The 17,838-nt window shown below is 43.4% G+C and overlaps 1 protein-coding gene across 2 annotated transcripts in view; it reads right to left on the minus strand.

Annotated features, from left to right (window-relative positions):
* The window catches only part of Pde4b (phosphodiesterase 4B), a 535,922-nt gene that overhangs the window by 102,530 nt on the left and 415,554 nt on the right, over positions 1–17,838 (minus strand). For both annotated transcript variants that reach the window (XM_032901648.1, XM_032901656.1), the window contains 3 exons: positions 15,358–15,552; positions 6,389–6,425; positions 6,222–6,292 (listed from right to left, as the gene is read on the minus strand). In XM_032901648.1, the coding sequence (XP_032757539.1) occupies positions 6,222–6,292; positions 6,389–6,425; positions 15,358–15,552 (303 nt within the window). The remainder of the gene's footprint in view (positions 1–6,221; positions 6,293–6,388; positions 6,426–15,357; positions 15,553–17,838) is intronic.

Consider the following 17,838-nt stretch of genomic DNA (forward strand, 5'->3'; position numbering starts at 1 on the left):
GTCAAATTCTAAATGACGGAGAAAAGCATGATAGCCCATGGCTGAGGAAGCCTCTGCTTGTGGGGTAACCACAGATATGACTTTTCTCCCAGATATCACCTTCCCCTGGGGATAAGAGAAGCTCCATGTAGAGCTTTTTACGTAGCTGCAAATCCATGGACAGGGTCCATAGCTACCACCATGGCCTGACTGAGATGCTGAGCAATGTTCTCTGTAGCATCTGATTTTCATGTGTGACAGGGTAGGGGAATCCTCATGCCAAGATTGCTGTTCTCCGTTGGACACCACACTTGACATTTCTTAGTGTCCTTGACAGCGAATGTTATCTTTCAACTTTAGGGATCAGGAGATGGGAGAAACACGCTATAGCACACATGGTGGTTTCCAACTGGCAGGGAAATATTCAAAGCCAAGTCTTTCTGAATCCAAAGTGTTAGATTCTTTATTTTCATCATGCCATTCTCTGGACACTTCTGTGCTAATCCTGAGACTTGGGATTTGGTTTGTCCGTTTTGTTTGCTGTGGTGTTTCTTGTTGCTTCAGGGAAATTGAAGCATTCCATTCCAAGCTCGACATACAAAGCCTTTTCGGCTTTCTGTCCTGACCATACATCTCCAGTTTATCACTAGACTTCCCCTCTGCCTGGCAGTTCATCTCAGACCACAGGCTGGCTGTGGGCTCCCGTGCATTTCATACTTCTTCCTTGCTGAACTCCAAAATTGTAATTAAAATATGAACGGTCTAATTAGGGTTTGATACATAACTCCCTAGATTAAAGGTAAACTTTATGTAGGCAAGGGAAGACTTGTTCACTACTGGGTCCTAGGATGTTACCCGAGAAAGCCTTTATATGCCAACGATTCAGTAACACTCACTGAATGGCATGCTGGATTAAACAGACCCATGAAACTTTCATGTACACTTTGCTCAGGCCCAGGTGGGTCTCTTCCTTTCCTTTGAACTCAGTCTGCTTCTTTCTTGCTCATGTCCAGGCCATTCTTTTGTTGGGGAACTCACCTACCTTTGAAGATTGCAAATCTTCAAAAGGATATTATATTCCTCATAGAAAATTGTCCCTCCTCTCTCTAATCCCTCAAGGTGCCTTGGTGCTCTGTCGTGGTTTGTAGGCTGCGCATGCTCTCTCTTCTTGCTGTGCCTTTGTGTATGTCTGTCTTGGAGGCTGACTCTTTTGTCTAACTTGGGACTGTATTTAGACAGTCCTGCACTTAATGCTGGAATGAGTGGTCCCCACCTGTGCTAAGCTTCCTAATCTGACTCTATTGATAGACTGTAGTTCAACTCCCATCTTCCTGCCTGTCTCCTCGGCAGAGTTGTGAGGAACATAAGGAAAGACCAGGTCTCATTCCTGGTTGTGCCCCTGCAGTCAGGCATGGCATCCGAGTGATGTGCATTTTGCTGCCTAACCAATGGGTTCATAGCACCTTTGAACTTTTGTCCTACCCAGCTTCCCGAGCTTCCCAGGAGGCTTCTGTGAAGGAAGATCACAGACTAGGACTTCTTAAATGTTAGAAATACCTACTTTCTTAGTAGCTTACTCATATCATCAAATTCATTCTAAAATTTCTTGTAAATTCTTTTGCCTTGGAAATTAATTTGCAAAAGCATGGCTTTTCCTTCAAGTAATTCATTCAGGTAATTGTTCCTGAATGGGAGAAAAGGCAAGAGGCCATGATTATTTGGTTGATCACTTCTTCCTGATAAGTAGTCCAGAAAGGAGCCTCGGCACGCCTTAATGAGTGGATGGCTTCTGGATCCACACTCTCGTCGGTAGGTAGGACGTGAGACTGCCAGCCCGAAAACTCATGGGCCCAAAGGAAAAAAAAAACCAATATCTGCTGCCTGGTTTCAAGCACTCTCCAACTCATAACAGAATGGTAGGAAATTCTTTACCTGGTTGCTGAAGATGTTGTCAGGAACCAGGAAGGTTTGCAGCCACAGTAGTTAATGCTTTCAGCCTGAATTGTGCAGTGGAAAGAGAACTGGGCTGCAACAGAAGCCAGGAATCTTAACCCCAATCCAGACTCTGGCACCTTCCAGGTATGTAGTTCCTGGTAGCTCACCGAACCTCAGTTTCTTTCTCACTTGGGGGAAAGCGGGCAGTAACTACTATTTCCTGACGATTTACAGTGTGTGAGGTCCTGTGTGACAGACTCACATATATTTCCTCACTTTCTCTGAGGGAATTTGGCTAGGTATTTTCCATATCTGAGCGTTCAAGATTTTATGATACTCAGCTAATTTAAATCCCAGGCCAAAATATACAAAGCCCTGAAAGACTTTCCAGGTATACACTAAAGACGATGGCTATTGATTTTCAAAGAATATGTTCATTCTGATCAAACTATACCTTCGAAGAATTGTGAATGCGAAGTTGGCATGATTCCTTTGTGTGACAGTGGTATGTCACACATATCAGTTATTATTGATGATGGAAAAGGCCATCTCAAGTACTGACCGGGTGGTGAACACTCTGAACAGCACCATCGGTCTTTTGGAAACCATCAAGTACTTCAAGGAAATGTCTCTGATTAACAACCCCAAATGAAAGCTACAGTTTTCAAAATTAACTCCTGGGACAACGGAAGTGTAGGTTTTTATTTGCGTCCAAGAAATACAAGGTTGGTCCCTCGTTTCATTAAGGTAAAAGAAAACCTCCTCAGCAGAAACTTTAAGATTTTTACCCTTTGGGTGGCAAAGCTGGAGCAGACAATGGGCTGCTTTATACAGAGCAAAGAGCCAAAAGATAAAAGAAACCGTAAGTTAGGAGAAGTATAGTTCTGTGTGGGAGTTCCTTTTCACATAATAAACCACACTAGCCAGATGTCTCATGAAAACCACTCCAAGGACATAATTACTGCTTAAATGCTACATTCAAGACAGGGAGTGGTACCCTGGAACCCATGTTAAATATCCCAGAAAGCAACTTCTAAATTCCATGGAGCTTGCTCCAATTGTTAACATAAGTTAATGCGTGTGGGTGGGAGGGGGAATGCTCTCTGTATGCTGTGTGCACCACTAGTAGGCAATCTTAATTTCACTTCCTTTTCTTATTTGTTGGTGGGCACTGACTACCTAGCAGTAGAGTATGATCAGTGGACCCTCAGCTCTCCAGCTGGTCCATTTGTGGCTTAAACTTAGTCAGAAACTCATAGAAATACTCTCAGCTCCTCTTGGAGAAGCTCGGGAGGATCTACCTTTCCTGGAGGTTTTGTCCTTTGATGCTGATTAGAGAGATACTTGAGATGAAGCTAGAGATTGTAGCTCACACCTGCATTACCAGTGCCTCGGAAGCTGAGAAAGGAAGGTAGCCATGAGGTCAAGGCCAGCCAGAGCCACACAATAAGTTAGTGACTTCCAGGTCATCTGGGGCTATAGAGGGAAACATTATTTCAAAATAAGATAATCAAAAAGTCTTCACATAAATGGCAAGACTAACTCTATAAAACAGATATGGATTTGTAGAAGATCAGTAGATGCCGGGGCCTAACTGCTGGAGACATACTCTCTTTTATAAATATGGCTTGTCTTGGACAAATGTGACACAGCGGGTCATGGTTTGACAGATGAGTGATAATGGCTCTAGGTCCATTTTGTATGTGACATTTATTTAGTGTCTTAAGATACTTGATCACCAGAGCTTTGTGTTATCCAGAATACACAGCTATCTGAATATCCGATTCTTAAGAATGCAGCTACATTGTATTAATTATCAGGGTCAGGCTGACTCTAATCCTACTGACCCAGGAGGAACACCTACATCCATGCTAACAAATAGCATTGAAAATGCCATGTGTGCACCATGACTGGTTGGGTCTGTGTAACATATCAGTTTGGTCTCAAGGATGGTTATTCTAAAGAAGCTTCTGCAATTTACTCATCACATCCTCCTCGTCCCACCTGTAACATTCTGACCTAGGGCTTCATTTCTAAGGAGACTGGCTTAGTGGATCTTTGCTTTTAGCTTCTCTGATGTCCTCTGTTTCATATGTTGCTTCTGCATAAATGCTCAAGCCATCCAAGGGCTTTTTCTGAAACCAGGAGGAGTCAACAAGTGTTATGCATAGGAGGAGCACAGCACTGGAGTTGGGATGCTGCGCTCACTAGAAGCTGGGTGGTTGGCTGATCATAGTCAGGTCATTTAATCTCAGCCTTGACTCCTTATCTAAAGTGGAAGTAATAATATCCTTCACAACTATTGCTTGTGGAACTCGTTGCTGAGATAATCGAAAACCCTTTTAGGTTCAGTAAGATGAATTATCAGTTATAATAGCTCACAGCCACTATGCTGTATACCAGTCAAGTGCTTTCAGAATATTAATTCACTAAATCCTCATACAACCTTATCTCACGGTTTAGGAAACCAAGACCCAGAAAAGATAACCAACTTGCCTGCGTATATGATTCCCAAGCAGTAGAACTGAATGTTGTGTCCCTTACGAATAGTCCCAGAAACCAATTATGTGGAGAACAACATGCAAGGATGAGAACATTTCTAAATTTCCAAGAAAGTTTCTAAATAATTAGTTCTTCATTTAATAGTTCTTCATCCAGAAACACACACACACACACACACACACACACACACACACACACACACACACACACGTATACTGATGGGCAATGATCCATAAAGACAGTGTGCCAGGTCATTAGCATGCTTTCGGGCCAAATTGAGAGCATTCAGGTAGGCTCAGCAGGGTCAGAAAAGCATATTGAGAAAGATGACATTCAACATAAAAGATGTCAGAATATGGCTAATCAGACACTGAGAGGTGTAAGGAGACAGTCCTGGCAGACAGAGTCTGCAGTCAGTGTGGAGAGGCATAGTTAGAAAGCTCCTGGGTCTCAGTTGCTCCAGCCCATGTGGCCGGAGACATGACCTGACGGCTCACTGATTAATCACCAGCACTTCCTGTTAGAACATAAGCCACAAAAGGGCAGAAACCTTGTCTGTGTGGACCATGATGAGATCATCAGTGCTTGATATAAACTGAATGGCCAGTAAGCATTTGTGCAATTTCGTACATGCAGGCATGGGTGAATAGTATGTATGAAATAAATATTCGTGGGATGGATTAATAAGTGAATAAACAGGAAGCAGAGCTCCAAACCCACGTCTCTAGGTTCCACGTATTGGCTGGGTGTCCCATAGTGTTGAAGGTTTCAGATTTGCTTTCTGTGTATGTTTCAGATTCTGGAATATCTTAATATACATCATCAGAAATCTTAGGGATGGGAATCAAGCCTGAATAGAAAATTCATTTGTTTCGCATGCACATTCCACAAATAACCCAATGGTAATCTTATAATGCAACTATGTGTAAGCTATCACTGAAGGCCAAAGGGGATCTCTTCATTTTTGGCATCATATCAGAGTTCAAAATGTCTGAATTTTGGATTTTTCAATTAGGAATGTTCAACTATTACTTTTTCCTAAATATACTACAGCCAATGTTCCATCACTTCACTTAATCTGGGTTGTAAGGCATCTTAGATACAATGCATAAGCATCCACACTTCATCCCAAAGAGTGGTCCATCTGCAATTCCCTAGCCAGAGATGGGCATGGTCACACAAATAGTGTGTAAGATAATGTACTCTGGTGGGAGCCTGCAGGACAGTGGAGACATCAGGATAGGAGAGATGCCACAGGAGTGTGCAACTTCCTCTTGCAAGGAGACTTACTTAAATATACACAGGAGAGTGAGAGGAGAGTAATTGTTCAAAGTGGGCTCCACCTTTGTTTCACATCATCTGCTTCATCAGAATCTGGATGAAGCCAAACAAATGATGGATGGATGGCTGGCTTCACAGAGACAAAATATAGATAATGCTTCAGTAACTACCAACTGAAAACCAAGAAAATCAAGCCACCTATCCAATGTTCCTCTATTCACAAGCCAGTTACCAGATTCCCGAGCGCTCCGGATTCCCTTCTCTAAAACAGAGGTCAAATGCATGGGTTTGCAGCCCTCTCCTAACCCTTGCCAAGATCATGGAGTCTATGACCCTTTGAGGCTATGATAATTTTTGAAACACAAGTGAACTTCACGTCCCTTAGACTGCGTATTTCCAAATGTGTTGCGTGTTGTGACTTAGCTTGTAGGGCTGATTTCTAGGTAGTGTTTGTGTCCAGTGTCCTTTAATATTCTGTGCTTTTGTGGGAGGGGACTGAAACTCTGCAAAACAACGGGGCTTACTTGTTCGGTGCTCCATGAAGGTTTGTCAGCAGGGTGAAATTGTTTCTGACGCTTCGCAAGCTGGCAAGAACCTGCAAGGAGAATGTTTCAAAATTGGTTAGGGTCAAAGGACTGTATTTAAAAATCACACGGGCAGTGAAGTTTAGGTGAGCATGATACCTACATACCTGGGCAAACGGAGTGACAATCAGGTCATCGCCGTGTCTGGTGAAAAGAGAGAAAGAAGCAGAACAGATAGATGAATGTCGACTGCAACACACATGTTACACTAAGTTTATCAGTGTCAGTGACCTACTTGTTCTGGGAGGAAGGCAGGAGCCCATGAACCTGAAGGAATAGAGAACGCACCCAACTCATGACTCTCAGCCTTACTGTGTGATTCGGTCTAAGAGCATTGGCAAGTAAGCATGTGCCCTCGGGGCATATGGTTCCACTAAATGGCAAAGCCAGATTCTTCTAATTCAAACTGACTTGCGGATTTGACTTGCCTGAGCCAGGAAACTCAAAGGGAGGGCTGCCCATAGGCACACTGCGCATTGGAAAAAAATGGTATAACAGTCTGGATAAAGGGCAACATTGGATTTCCTGGCTTTTGTTGATTTGAACCATGGCTTTAATACCATTTAAGCAGATTTCTGTCTGGGAATCCCATTACTTTTTTGTTTGGAATATACTCTTTTTTTTTTTTTAAAGTACCCAAGGAAAAAATTTTAATGGGAATGTGCAGACTGAGAGCCTCCTAAGTAGTAACAGTTGACACTCATCTGGTCCCAGAGACCTAATTATGCTCTGCCTCCTGTTTCATCAGTCTGCGCTTGGGACCAGTGAAAACCCTGTTTGTGGCAACGGGCTTTCTGTGCACTGGCATCTGCTCCCTTAATCTGCTAACGACTGCCTTCAGCGAGCTCTGGGCTGAAGGTTTGGGAAACCGCATTGGCCACCATCACCAAATTAGGTTAATTTGCTGGCACCCTGTGAATCAGCAACATGGGAGCTGATGGCAGTGAGCTCCCCTCCCTATCTGGCCCACCTCCTCTGTCCTCTATCATCACACCAAAGGCAGAGCTTCGTTCGTGGGCCTGCGAGGGTATCCTACAATAGTCAAGCACCTGCCCGGTACCAGGCACCATGTGAAGTCGGGTTTCAGAGCTGCAGAGCACGGGTGTCCATGTTTACCCTTCTCTGACGTGGGCTTTAGCAAGGTGCTTCGTTCATGTGACAGTTTCCACCCTCGTCTTTAGTCAGGCATTCTCTGAAATTTTTTGCAGGCCCAGTGTGGACAGTGCTAAGAACAAGAAGAGGAGCTGGCAAGCGGTAAGCATTCTTCATGCGATTGGCCTTTGCGTGCGCTGGGTCATTTGCTATTGGCCAAGCAGCTGTGAGGCCAGCACATTGCAGGCGCTATCAAGCAAGTGGCTGCTCTCTAGCATATAGCCGGTGAGTGGGAGACCTTGGCCTCTTTGCTCTCCCAGATTTGTGCTTTTGACACTATACTTTCTGATTTTATGATGGAATATGACGACACAGTTGACAAATCAAACTATGTAGAAGCCATAGTCTTACAAATAAGAAGGTAATAAAGGAGAAAAAATACACATAAATACAGAAAGAAATACACACAGTGGATATTGAATGGGAGTATGAATGGGACACTGAATACCTAAAGAGAGATTAACTCTAGGTTAGTGGAAGTAAGAAGGGCTTGCCTGAGTCAGTAGTGTTTGAGAAAGGCTTTTAGGGACAGGGACGCATTCAGAAAAAAGGCAGAGATGATAGATAGTACCAATGAGAGAAATGGTAACAGCCGAGGCTTTTACATGGAGAAACAGTGACTGTGTAAAGAATAGGGTTGGTAGGGCCTCCCCCATACTCGAGATTTGGGGAACAAAGCCTGTGACATTGTGGTTAACTCAACAGGACCAGGTGAGCCAGAGAGGTGTTTCAGCGAAGTGGGGGAATGAGACAGGCAAGTCAAAAAAAATTTTTTTTTACAAAAGCGAATGCTGTGGATGCCGAGGGACAGAGCATCAGGGAGAGCCCTTGGAGGAATGGTGAGAGGGTTACTGGCAATGAGAAAGAGGAGATGCGGCCAAGAAGGGAACAGGAAATGATGCATTGAAGGGACGCCAGGGATCTTGTTAGAATTCAGCATTTGCTTGCATAAGGAAATAGTATTTTCATTTAAAAAATGAGCATCTGAGAAAATACTCATGAGTAGAAACGAGAAAAGTGCAGAGGACTTGGGGATTTTCATGGGACATATGGACACTTTCAGGTACATGCTGAGCTTAAGGTGCTTAGGGACAGCTAGGTGGCACTATGGACCAGGGAGGTGGTGTTAACAAGGGATTGATACTACAGCGTTAGGCTTCGACAAGGCAGCAGGGAGAGCTATGGTAGTGGTTGGGGATGGTTTCGTTCATGGCAGTATATGTAGTTAAGGAGGCCAAAGGACAGGCTTGGGGGTTTCAGAAAGGGGCTAAAAGGAGAGGGGATAAAAGTGAAGTCAGAAATGATTGTTAGGAATGACATGTGGCGACTTGCACCCCAACTGCCAGAGCTTTCATATGGCCAACATCCAGATGGGTGAAAGATCTTCCTGTCCAGATTTTTGAGATAAAACTGACATACTTTGTAACATGCAGGGGTGAGTTGGAGCACAGGAAACTGATTTGGGATCAAGCAGATCTTCAGTGGCTCCTGGGTTTCTGGTGTTTAAATATCGAATGGAAGTCAAGTCATTCAGGGAGACAGAGACCTCACTGCACAGTGAAGTGGGTGTCAAATCATCTAGGAAGATCCAAACACATCAACTCACGTAGAGCTGATGTTGGGCAAGTGATCTGGGGAGGGGGTAAAACTAAATAGACTAACAATTAAAGAGAGGGAGCGCACCCCAGCCCAGTACCAGCATAGCTTTCACAGTGGGCTCTGGATTTGGGACAGCAGGATACCCGGAAACTTTGGGGGAAGATGGATTGGCAGATCGCCTGCACTGTAGGATCGTTTGAGTGACTAACCTAATGCCATAGGTCAAATAATAACCTCTGGAGGAATGAGCAGATTTAGAACAAGCGTCAAGGAAGAAACTAAATAAAACGAAACAAAAATTTTCTAGATTTCAGAACTATTTTGAAATCATAATATGCTATTTTTACAAGTTAAGAATAGACTGAAATTGCAATAGAAAACTATTTGACTACAGAAACTGATTTCATTCATTCATTCATTCATTCATTCATTCATTCATTCATTCATTCATTCATTCATTCATTCATTCATTTCCCAGATCATTAGAGAAAGAGGTTTACCCTGCTCAGGAACAAAGTGAAATATTCAGACCTGTTACACAAGCACCCTCTAGTGACAGATTCTGAACATTACACTCTTACAAACTAACTTGAGCCCTCCCAAGTACGGAACAACTTCTTGCAATTGGATCTTGGAATTGAGTGTGTAGGTCATATTGAAACTATGAATCCGTTTTTTTAGAACACAAAACAAAGCTTATTCTCACCACTAGACTCTGGGTTTTATTAACTTGTTCCACATTTCTGTTTCTTTGCTATAGAATTGTCTTGTACTAATAGTTGCGGTCAGTCTGTCTTCTACAGATTAGAACTGTGGGCCATTGGAAGCATACATCCTGCCCCTGGCCAGTGTTGTCTAAGATATTTTTATCACCCCCACCTTGAGAGTTAGGCAAGCTATGTCTCAACTTCTTCATCTGCAAACGGAGGTTCTGTGAGAAATGAGGTAGTGGGTCTTTATTATGGTAATTAGGCAGTTGCCTGTTTGTCTTCTGCCTGGTAACAGCCTCTTTAAGATACTGACTGGCCCCACTGCAGTCCGCAGGGCTTAGATTTCTGTTGTCTAGAACAGTTACAAACCGCTTTCACAGACTTTGCTGTGTGTAACAGAAGGAAGAGCCTAATTGTTAAGGAACAATGCAGTCCTCTCCCATGCTGGCCAGGTGCAAAGCTTCCCTCTGCCTCATCCCACAAACACCCACTAAGCCCTGTCAGTCCCAATTTGCAAATATGTATTAATTGCCCCTCAAGCCTTCTCAGTCCCCTTTCTGGAGATTAAGCGCAAAGGAGGCCACATAGGAGGCCACAGCTGCCCCTAACTGCTTATTTAGTGATGTTCACTCTTCAGCTCCTGAGCTGGTTTTCAAATGTTTTGATGCTCTCCCTAAAGGACTTTTTTGGAGTGCTGCTTGCCTGTATGACCCAAAACACCTCCTGGGCCTTTCAGGACAAGGGGGCTGTTGCCTCACCAGCCTCAGTCCTTCCCCCTAGCCCCCCAAGTTCTTCCTCTAGCTAGAGAGCTGGTCAGCACAGCCTTCTTCCCAGCACATCCTCCAGCCTTCCTATCCTTTTTACCTGAGCTGGACCTCCTCCAGTAGGCCATTCACCCTGACTAGCCAGGCTTTCCAAAGTGTCATACAAGCCTCCCTTATGCTGCTTTAGTTTTTGAAGGGATTAATGCTACTAACTGACTTATATCCTTTAGGTGTTTGAAGGCACCGAGAGTGCCTTATTTATTCACAAAATGTGAATAAATTTAAGCAAATATTCACTAAGAGAAAGGTTGAACATGATTCATGTTAATAGTTGGAAAGGTAGATAAATCATTGATTAATATACTTATCTAGGGCCTTGTTTAGTTTAAATCTTGGGTCTTTGGATTGTATTGCTATTTGAACTTCTGCAGTTGGAGACTGGCTTCTTATCCTAACGCCCCATGCTTTCAACTTTAACTGCAAAACCAAGCCAAACCAAACCAAACCAAACCAAACCAAACCTATTCCTACCACAATGAGGCAGGCCATGGAGACTAAACGAATGGACATACATAAAGTGCTTTAGAACATGGCATGTGGGCAATGCTTTATCAACATATGGTTTTACTTACAGATAATTTAGACCATAAGGGAGAGGCTATGTCTTAACAGTCATGGCAAGCAACTGAAACAGCTGTGGCTCTAACTTGAGTCTTTGATACCACATTGTACTTTTTGGTCCTCCATCAATAAACAGGTCTTAAATTTAACTGGCCTACTACTTTTGCTTTTTATCCTGGAGTTTAGGTCTCATTTCCCTCTAGAACACACATAGGCATTTATACGTGGTGGCTTTTGAAAGGTCCCTGTCGGCCCCTTTGCATGGGATGATCAGATGAGAAAAATATGGTGCCTCCTCCTCCCCTGTAGCTTTGCAGGTGGACTGTCGAAAGTTATTGTGGAGAGCAAATTTCTGTCATAGTTTTCTGGAAGAAAAACCACCCCTGCTAATTTCCAGTAATTTGTGTTTCCACTGAGAAACCTGTACCAAAATATGTGAAGGCATTTGTTCAGAAACGATTCCAGCCCAGGAACGGAGGCGAGCCCAACAGATCGCCGCATTCAGGAACACAGCTGCACTGGCTTTGGGACCGGAGAAGGCTTACTCTTTTACTAGAAAGCCTCATCCCAATCTAGTCCTTGTGGTTAAACATTGAAGCCATGTTACATTTTCATTCACATATTCATCTTTACTCATTCACCTACTCTCACCTAACCTGCAAGTAATTTCCATGTATTCTACTGAGACAATCTGTGTAAGAAACATTTCAAAGCCAACATTTTCCTAGTGCCGAGATTTAATGTGGCAGAACTATGCAAAGCTTTCCACTTTTCTACGAGTTTGTATTCATAACTCCTCTGTGCTGGATTGGAAGGGCTCCTGAGGAAAGGCCCTTCTGTAGCCATCCCAGCTGCCTTTGCCTCAGGGCGCCTGAGTTACCATGACCCCTCTTCCTGGATCTATTGGCAGAGGCAGGAACGTTGGGAAAAGGAGGGGTTACTGTTCCAGTATTGATTTAAATTCTTCCCATATAGCGATAACCAGGAGAAAGGAAGTTAAAGAGACTCACTTCACAGGGCAGGAGCAATGGCTTAGTGGTTAAGAGTACTGGCTGCTTTTCCAGAGAGAGGACCTTGGTCAGAGTCCCAGTACCCACAAGATGTCTTGTTCCAGGGATCCTACACCCTCTTCTGGCCTCTGCAGACACTGAACATACGTGGCGCACAGCCATAAATCCAGGCAAATAACCGTACATATAAAATACAAATAAAAATGCTTGAAAGACTTTTAAAAATAAAATAATTTTAAAAATAAAGGATATAATGGAATTAGATAAAGGAACATGTATATTCCTAAAATGGGATTTTTGTTTTAAAAAAATATCGCTTTAGTTTAGATGCAGACACCAAGGAAACTAAATTTTCTACTGTGGCTCTGACAAAATAAACCACCTGAAGAAACAGAATATTATTTAAACTCTCATATGGAGAAGTATAAATTCCTTAACTGGAAAACATAAAAGTTTTTATAGTTATGTTGAAATACTTTCAAAACATAGTTTTTGGTCCGCATCCTCAGGAAGATTTTAATGTTTCTTGATATCAGTATTCTGAATAAGAACAGGGTATTGGGGCTATGTTATCACTGTACTTTCCTGCGAAGGGTCTATCTTTATCATGGAGACATGCTCTTCCTACTTTTAATAATCCTACCTTTAAGGGGAGAATTTGCTCAAGGGAAAGAGTGCTTTTTCTTGCAAATGAGGACGTAGGTTTTAATTCCCAGCATCAACATAAAAAATTAGGCATGACTGAGCCTGACTATAACCCAAGCATTGATGGGTAGACACTGGCAGATCCCCAAAGCTTACTGGCCAAGAAGGCTAGCTCAAACTGTAACTGTCTCAAAGCAAAATGGCAGGAAACAGTAGAGAAAGAGTCCTGATATCCTGCTTTGGCCTCCATATTGTCATCTGCCTACTCATGTGTATGACACACACACACAGTCCCCCACATACCCCTGTGCATCACACACACACACACACACACACACACACACACACACACACAGAGTCCCCCATACACTCCTGTGCATCATACACACACACACACACAGAGTCACCCACATATCCCTGTACATCACACACACACACACACACACACACAATCACACACAGTCACTCACATACCGGTGTCCATCATATACACACAACACAGAGTCACCCACATGCCCATGTACACATCACACACACACACACACACACACACACATACACACACAGTCCACCACATACCCATGTGCATCACACACACACACACACACACACTAGGGGGACTAGTAGAAATAAAAAAGTTAAAAAGAATGATGCTAGATAATTTTCGCACACAGTTCTTTCTTGTTCAGAACTGAAGTTGGCAATATTGTATAGGTGCTAAATGAAAGGGAATGTTTAAGTGATCTATGAAATTATATAGAGACAAAGCAAGTGACAGGGATGCTGGATACAGAGATATTCACAACTACAGTTTCATAAGCCGGAGACAGAGCTGGCTTGTAAGTTTTAAATTATCTTCAAGTTTAAACTCTCCACATTATTTTTATTCCACATAAGAAACAGAAGAATTTAACCTAGGGTTTAATTAACCTCTTCTATAAAGGCTGAGTGAGCTGAGGACTCCTCGTGGTGTTTTGAATGAGCTTGGGTACTAGTAGAGTAGGAATTAACCCAGGAGTAACACACATTCCAAAGCTAGCCTTTTGTTTGCAAAATGCCCTGGGAATGAACCTGGGCTTACTTTGAGTTCACTGCATGTCTCTTGCTCTCCCATGATAAAATCCAGACTCTGTAGGCTTGGCAGTGTCTATGGTTTGGAGGTTAGGCTAACAGATAGCACATGTAAAGAAACCTGGCCTTCAGCACATTCTCATTCAATGTGAGAGGCCTCCTGTGCTTCGGAGGTTAGTGTACAGGTGCGTGTCTCTCTTATTACCAATTGGTATAGTCTCCTTCAGAGCACACAGACTTTTGAGGAATGAGATCTGATTTTAACTCATCTATGATGTTTCATATTGTTTTGCTCATTTTAAAAAGACCCCTACAGCCTAGCATACTGCAAAGTATATAGAAGAGTCAATATATATTTTACGAATAAGTAGAAAATGTGGATTTTGGCCCACTCATGATTGGAATGTTTTATAACTATATACTACTTTAAAAACCAGATTTGTTTGGTTTTTGTTTTTCTTACATGCATTTAAGTGTTTGCCTGCATGTATATATGCAAACCATACATGTGTATGGTGCCCACAGAGGCCAGAAGAGGGTGTTAGATCCCCTAGAACCAGAGCTTCAGATAATTGTGAGCAACCATATGGGTACTGGCAACTTAGCCTAGGACCTCTGCGAGAACGGCAAGTGCTGTTAATGGCTGAGCCAGTTCTCCGACTCCTAGGCTAGAGTATTTCCAATAAAAGTTGTTGGCAGAGGGACTCTGCAAAATATTTTCCTACTGCCAACTTTAAAATATTCCTTACCTTTTTACAAGGTGAATCTTTTGGGGTTTCTTTTTAACAGAGGACAAGAACCTAGTGGACTTTTCCAGACTGGAGATTCTAGGGAGTTACTGATACTTTCATAGCATACAGCATCAAAAATGATTGAGTGTGTGCCCAGAAACCTTTTAAGTCATGGCTTTCAGCAACCAATTTTATTTGGGTTCAGAAACTTAAGCGAACAGGCAATACAAAACCTTTGTCATTCTTTAAATTAAAAAGCAGTTATCTGCAAGTAGTATCAGCCAATCAAAACTATTGTCTGTCCAAGGAGCCAGTTGGTGGGTAAGTATGATGATGAAGTTTCACAGAAGGGACACAGGTATGTGGCTGGATGACCCCTTAGCTAAATGTCACTGAACAAAGGCCAATGAATGAGGCTGGTAAGCTACCACCATTTGTGTTCCAGCCCAAGGCCTCCTACATCCCTAAATTCAAGTATGATTTGCAAAAGGTGGTAAGGTTTCCATTCTATAAACGATTCAACAGTTCAGGAAATAAACCCAGTGGAACTTTTCAGATAACAGACATGAGCACTGTGCTTGAGATTTTTGGTTTGTTTTCTTTTTGCACCATGGGAACCCTAGGCAATGTTCCTCAAGTTCTTAAGATGGATGCCTTTGTCACTTGTCCAGTTTGTCCCCTTCCTCCCTTGGGATGGCCACAGTTGCTGCTGCTGCTTCAGTAGGGTCAAGGGTGAGGTGAACCCAGAGGGGAACCGGAAGAGGTTTACTTACTGTTCGCTGGGAAGCGAGGAGTTCCTTGACATCGCTTTTGGTGACAAGTCATAGTCGCTGTCGGATCTGTAGAGAAAAGACTCTCTGCGTTGGCTGTGCCCAGGGAAGGCGGCATGAAGAACCAGTCCTGAAGAAGAGCCGGCTTGAGGGTCCAGTGGGCTCCGACCTGGAGAAGGGCCATTTTCCACATCAAAGCTTCAAAGGAAAGCGGGAAAGTCTGGTCAGTTAAGAACCGCAGGGGACAGTTCACAGATACGGAGAACTTATAGGTGGCAGGCACTGCATGCCAGGCTCACCCCGCAAAGCTTTGCAGAGTTTTAGTCTGTAGCACAGGTCTTGGTTGCAAGGCTTCCCGTTTTGTCCATAGAAAGGCAAGTTCCACAAACTCCACTCAGTACCCAGGTTTACTAACCTGGTCGTAAAATAGTAACCCAGAATTTGGACCCAAGGGCAAAGCTTATGACCCCTCCAGAGCCTGACCAAATGTCACAGATTCAGCACGAAAAGCAGAAGATAAATAAATAAAGTTGTTGATAACGAGCAACTCCAGAGAGCGGAATCTAGCACAGCTCTAGGTGTCAGACAAAAATATCATGGGAAGGCGTCTTCCTAGCTGGGAGACTTCTTCCTTACATAAATAACAGCCTCATTAAAGAATCCAATTTGCATATTTCTGAATGTTTTGGGAACAAAGTGTTACCCTGAAAACACTGGCTGTCTGATTAGAGAGGCCCAGCCTGATATTTAATATTCATATGTAAATTTAGCCACATAAATGACTTAATTAATCTGATAACACCAAATTACTGTCCCAGGCTGCTGAGCTGGGGCTCTGGAGAAGAATACCATCATAGGGTGTCACAGCACAGGGCCAGGGAGAGTCTGATCACTGTCCCTTCCCTGGGGAAGGTGCCTTCAGGCCCTGTGCTATTTTAGAAGCTTGGCATCTTGAACATCAACAGGAGCCATTTGGGTTTTGCCCCTTGTTTCTGCCCCAGCCTGTTATCACCTTAGAGCGGCATGTCCTTCCCAAGTTTGCTTTAACCATAAGCATTTGTTTCTTTCTGCACGCACAGCTCCACGTAGCTTTGAATGGACAGAGACCACCTTCCCCAGTTTCTCTCACTCACTGCTCTGCTGTTGACCTTATGCTGAGAGACTGTGGAAGAGGTGGGGAATGTGGGTGGTCTTTTATCCAGTTCAGCTTCCTTTATGCTTACCTAGCTGCCACAGTCCTCTCAGAAATCCTAATCTGGTATGTGTGTGTGTGTGTGTGTGTGTGTGTGTGTGTGTGTGTGTGTGTGTGTGTGTGTTTTGCTTTTGCTTAAATGTCTTAAATTTACAAAGTGCTTTCTGATATATTATTTCATTAAGCCCCACACACTCTGCAAGCTATATAATCTGATTCCATTACATCGAAGGTAAATAAGACAAAGAAAAACAAACATCAATATCGCATTTAAGGAAACATGCTAGATCACTGGTTTCCCTGGACTCATTGAGATGGAGGTGATACATCCTGAGACCCTCAGCAGATGTCTGAGGAAACATAGCAGCCAGTTCCATGCATACTGTGTTTTTCTGTATAGACACACTGGGGATACAATTTGGAAATCAGCCACAGCAAGAGATTCACTTCAACTATGACCAAGACAATTCTAAACTATACTGTAGAAATGGAGACATAGCCCTGTGGATATAAATAGTGGGAAAACACAGAGATCAGACTCTGCAGCCGAAGCGCCTCTGTGAAGAAGTAGGTGCAGGGTCACAGCTGTAATTCCAGCACTGGAAGTACGGGAGTGAATCCTGAAAGTTCACTGGCCAGCTAGTCTACGCACGTCAGTGAAGCCCAGGTTTGCTGACAGACCCTGTGCCAAGACCTCCGTCCTACACCAGCATGTGTACACATGTGTTTACAGGAATACACACACACACACACACACACACACACACACACACACACGAATTTGTAGTAAATGCTATTTAAAACTCATGAACTATTTATTTCTAGACTTTTCCATTTCATAGTCTTGAGCCATCTTTGATGATGGGCAACTGAAAACATACAAAGACCACTGATGAGGGAGAGCTAATCCAGTTGCAAGATGGAACACCGGAAGGCCTGTTTTCCCACTCCATGTCTTTACAGCTGTTCTCAACCTCAGTTCCATAACGGCGTGCTGGATCACAGAAGGCCACTTCTTTTCTAGCAACAGTTGTAATTGGTATGTGAGAGTCAGTCTATGAGCACCCTTGAATGATTCTCCAGGGACCCAACGTGCCATCTTGAGTAAGCCGGAAGGAGGCAGCAGACCGCCTTAACTCTGGCTTCCCGTGGAACCAGAACGAGGAGAATGGTGCCACCCTAGAGAATTTTGATCAAAGCTGCTTTCAGACTCCATACGAAGTCTGACAGGAAGCAGTATACGGGGATTCCTGGGCGAAGGGCCAAGCAGGTGCCGCAACCACCTACTACGT

This window comes from Rattus rattus, chromosome 1, assembly GCF_011064425.1.
Source record: "Rattus rattus isolate New Zealand chromosome 1, Rrattus_CSIRO_v1, whole genome shotgun sequence".
Classification (NCBI taxonomy): domain Eukaryota; kingdom Metazoa; phylum Chordata; class Mammalia; order Rodentia; family Muridae; genus Rattus; species Rattus rattus.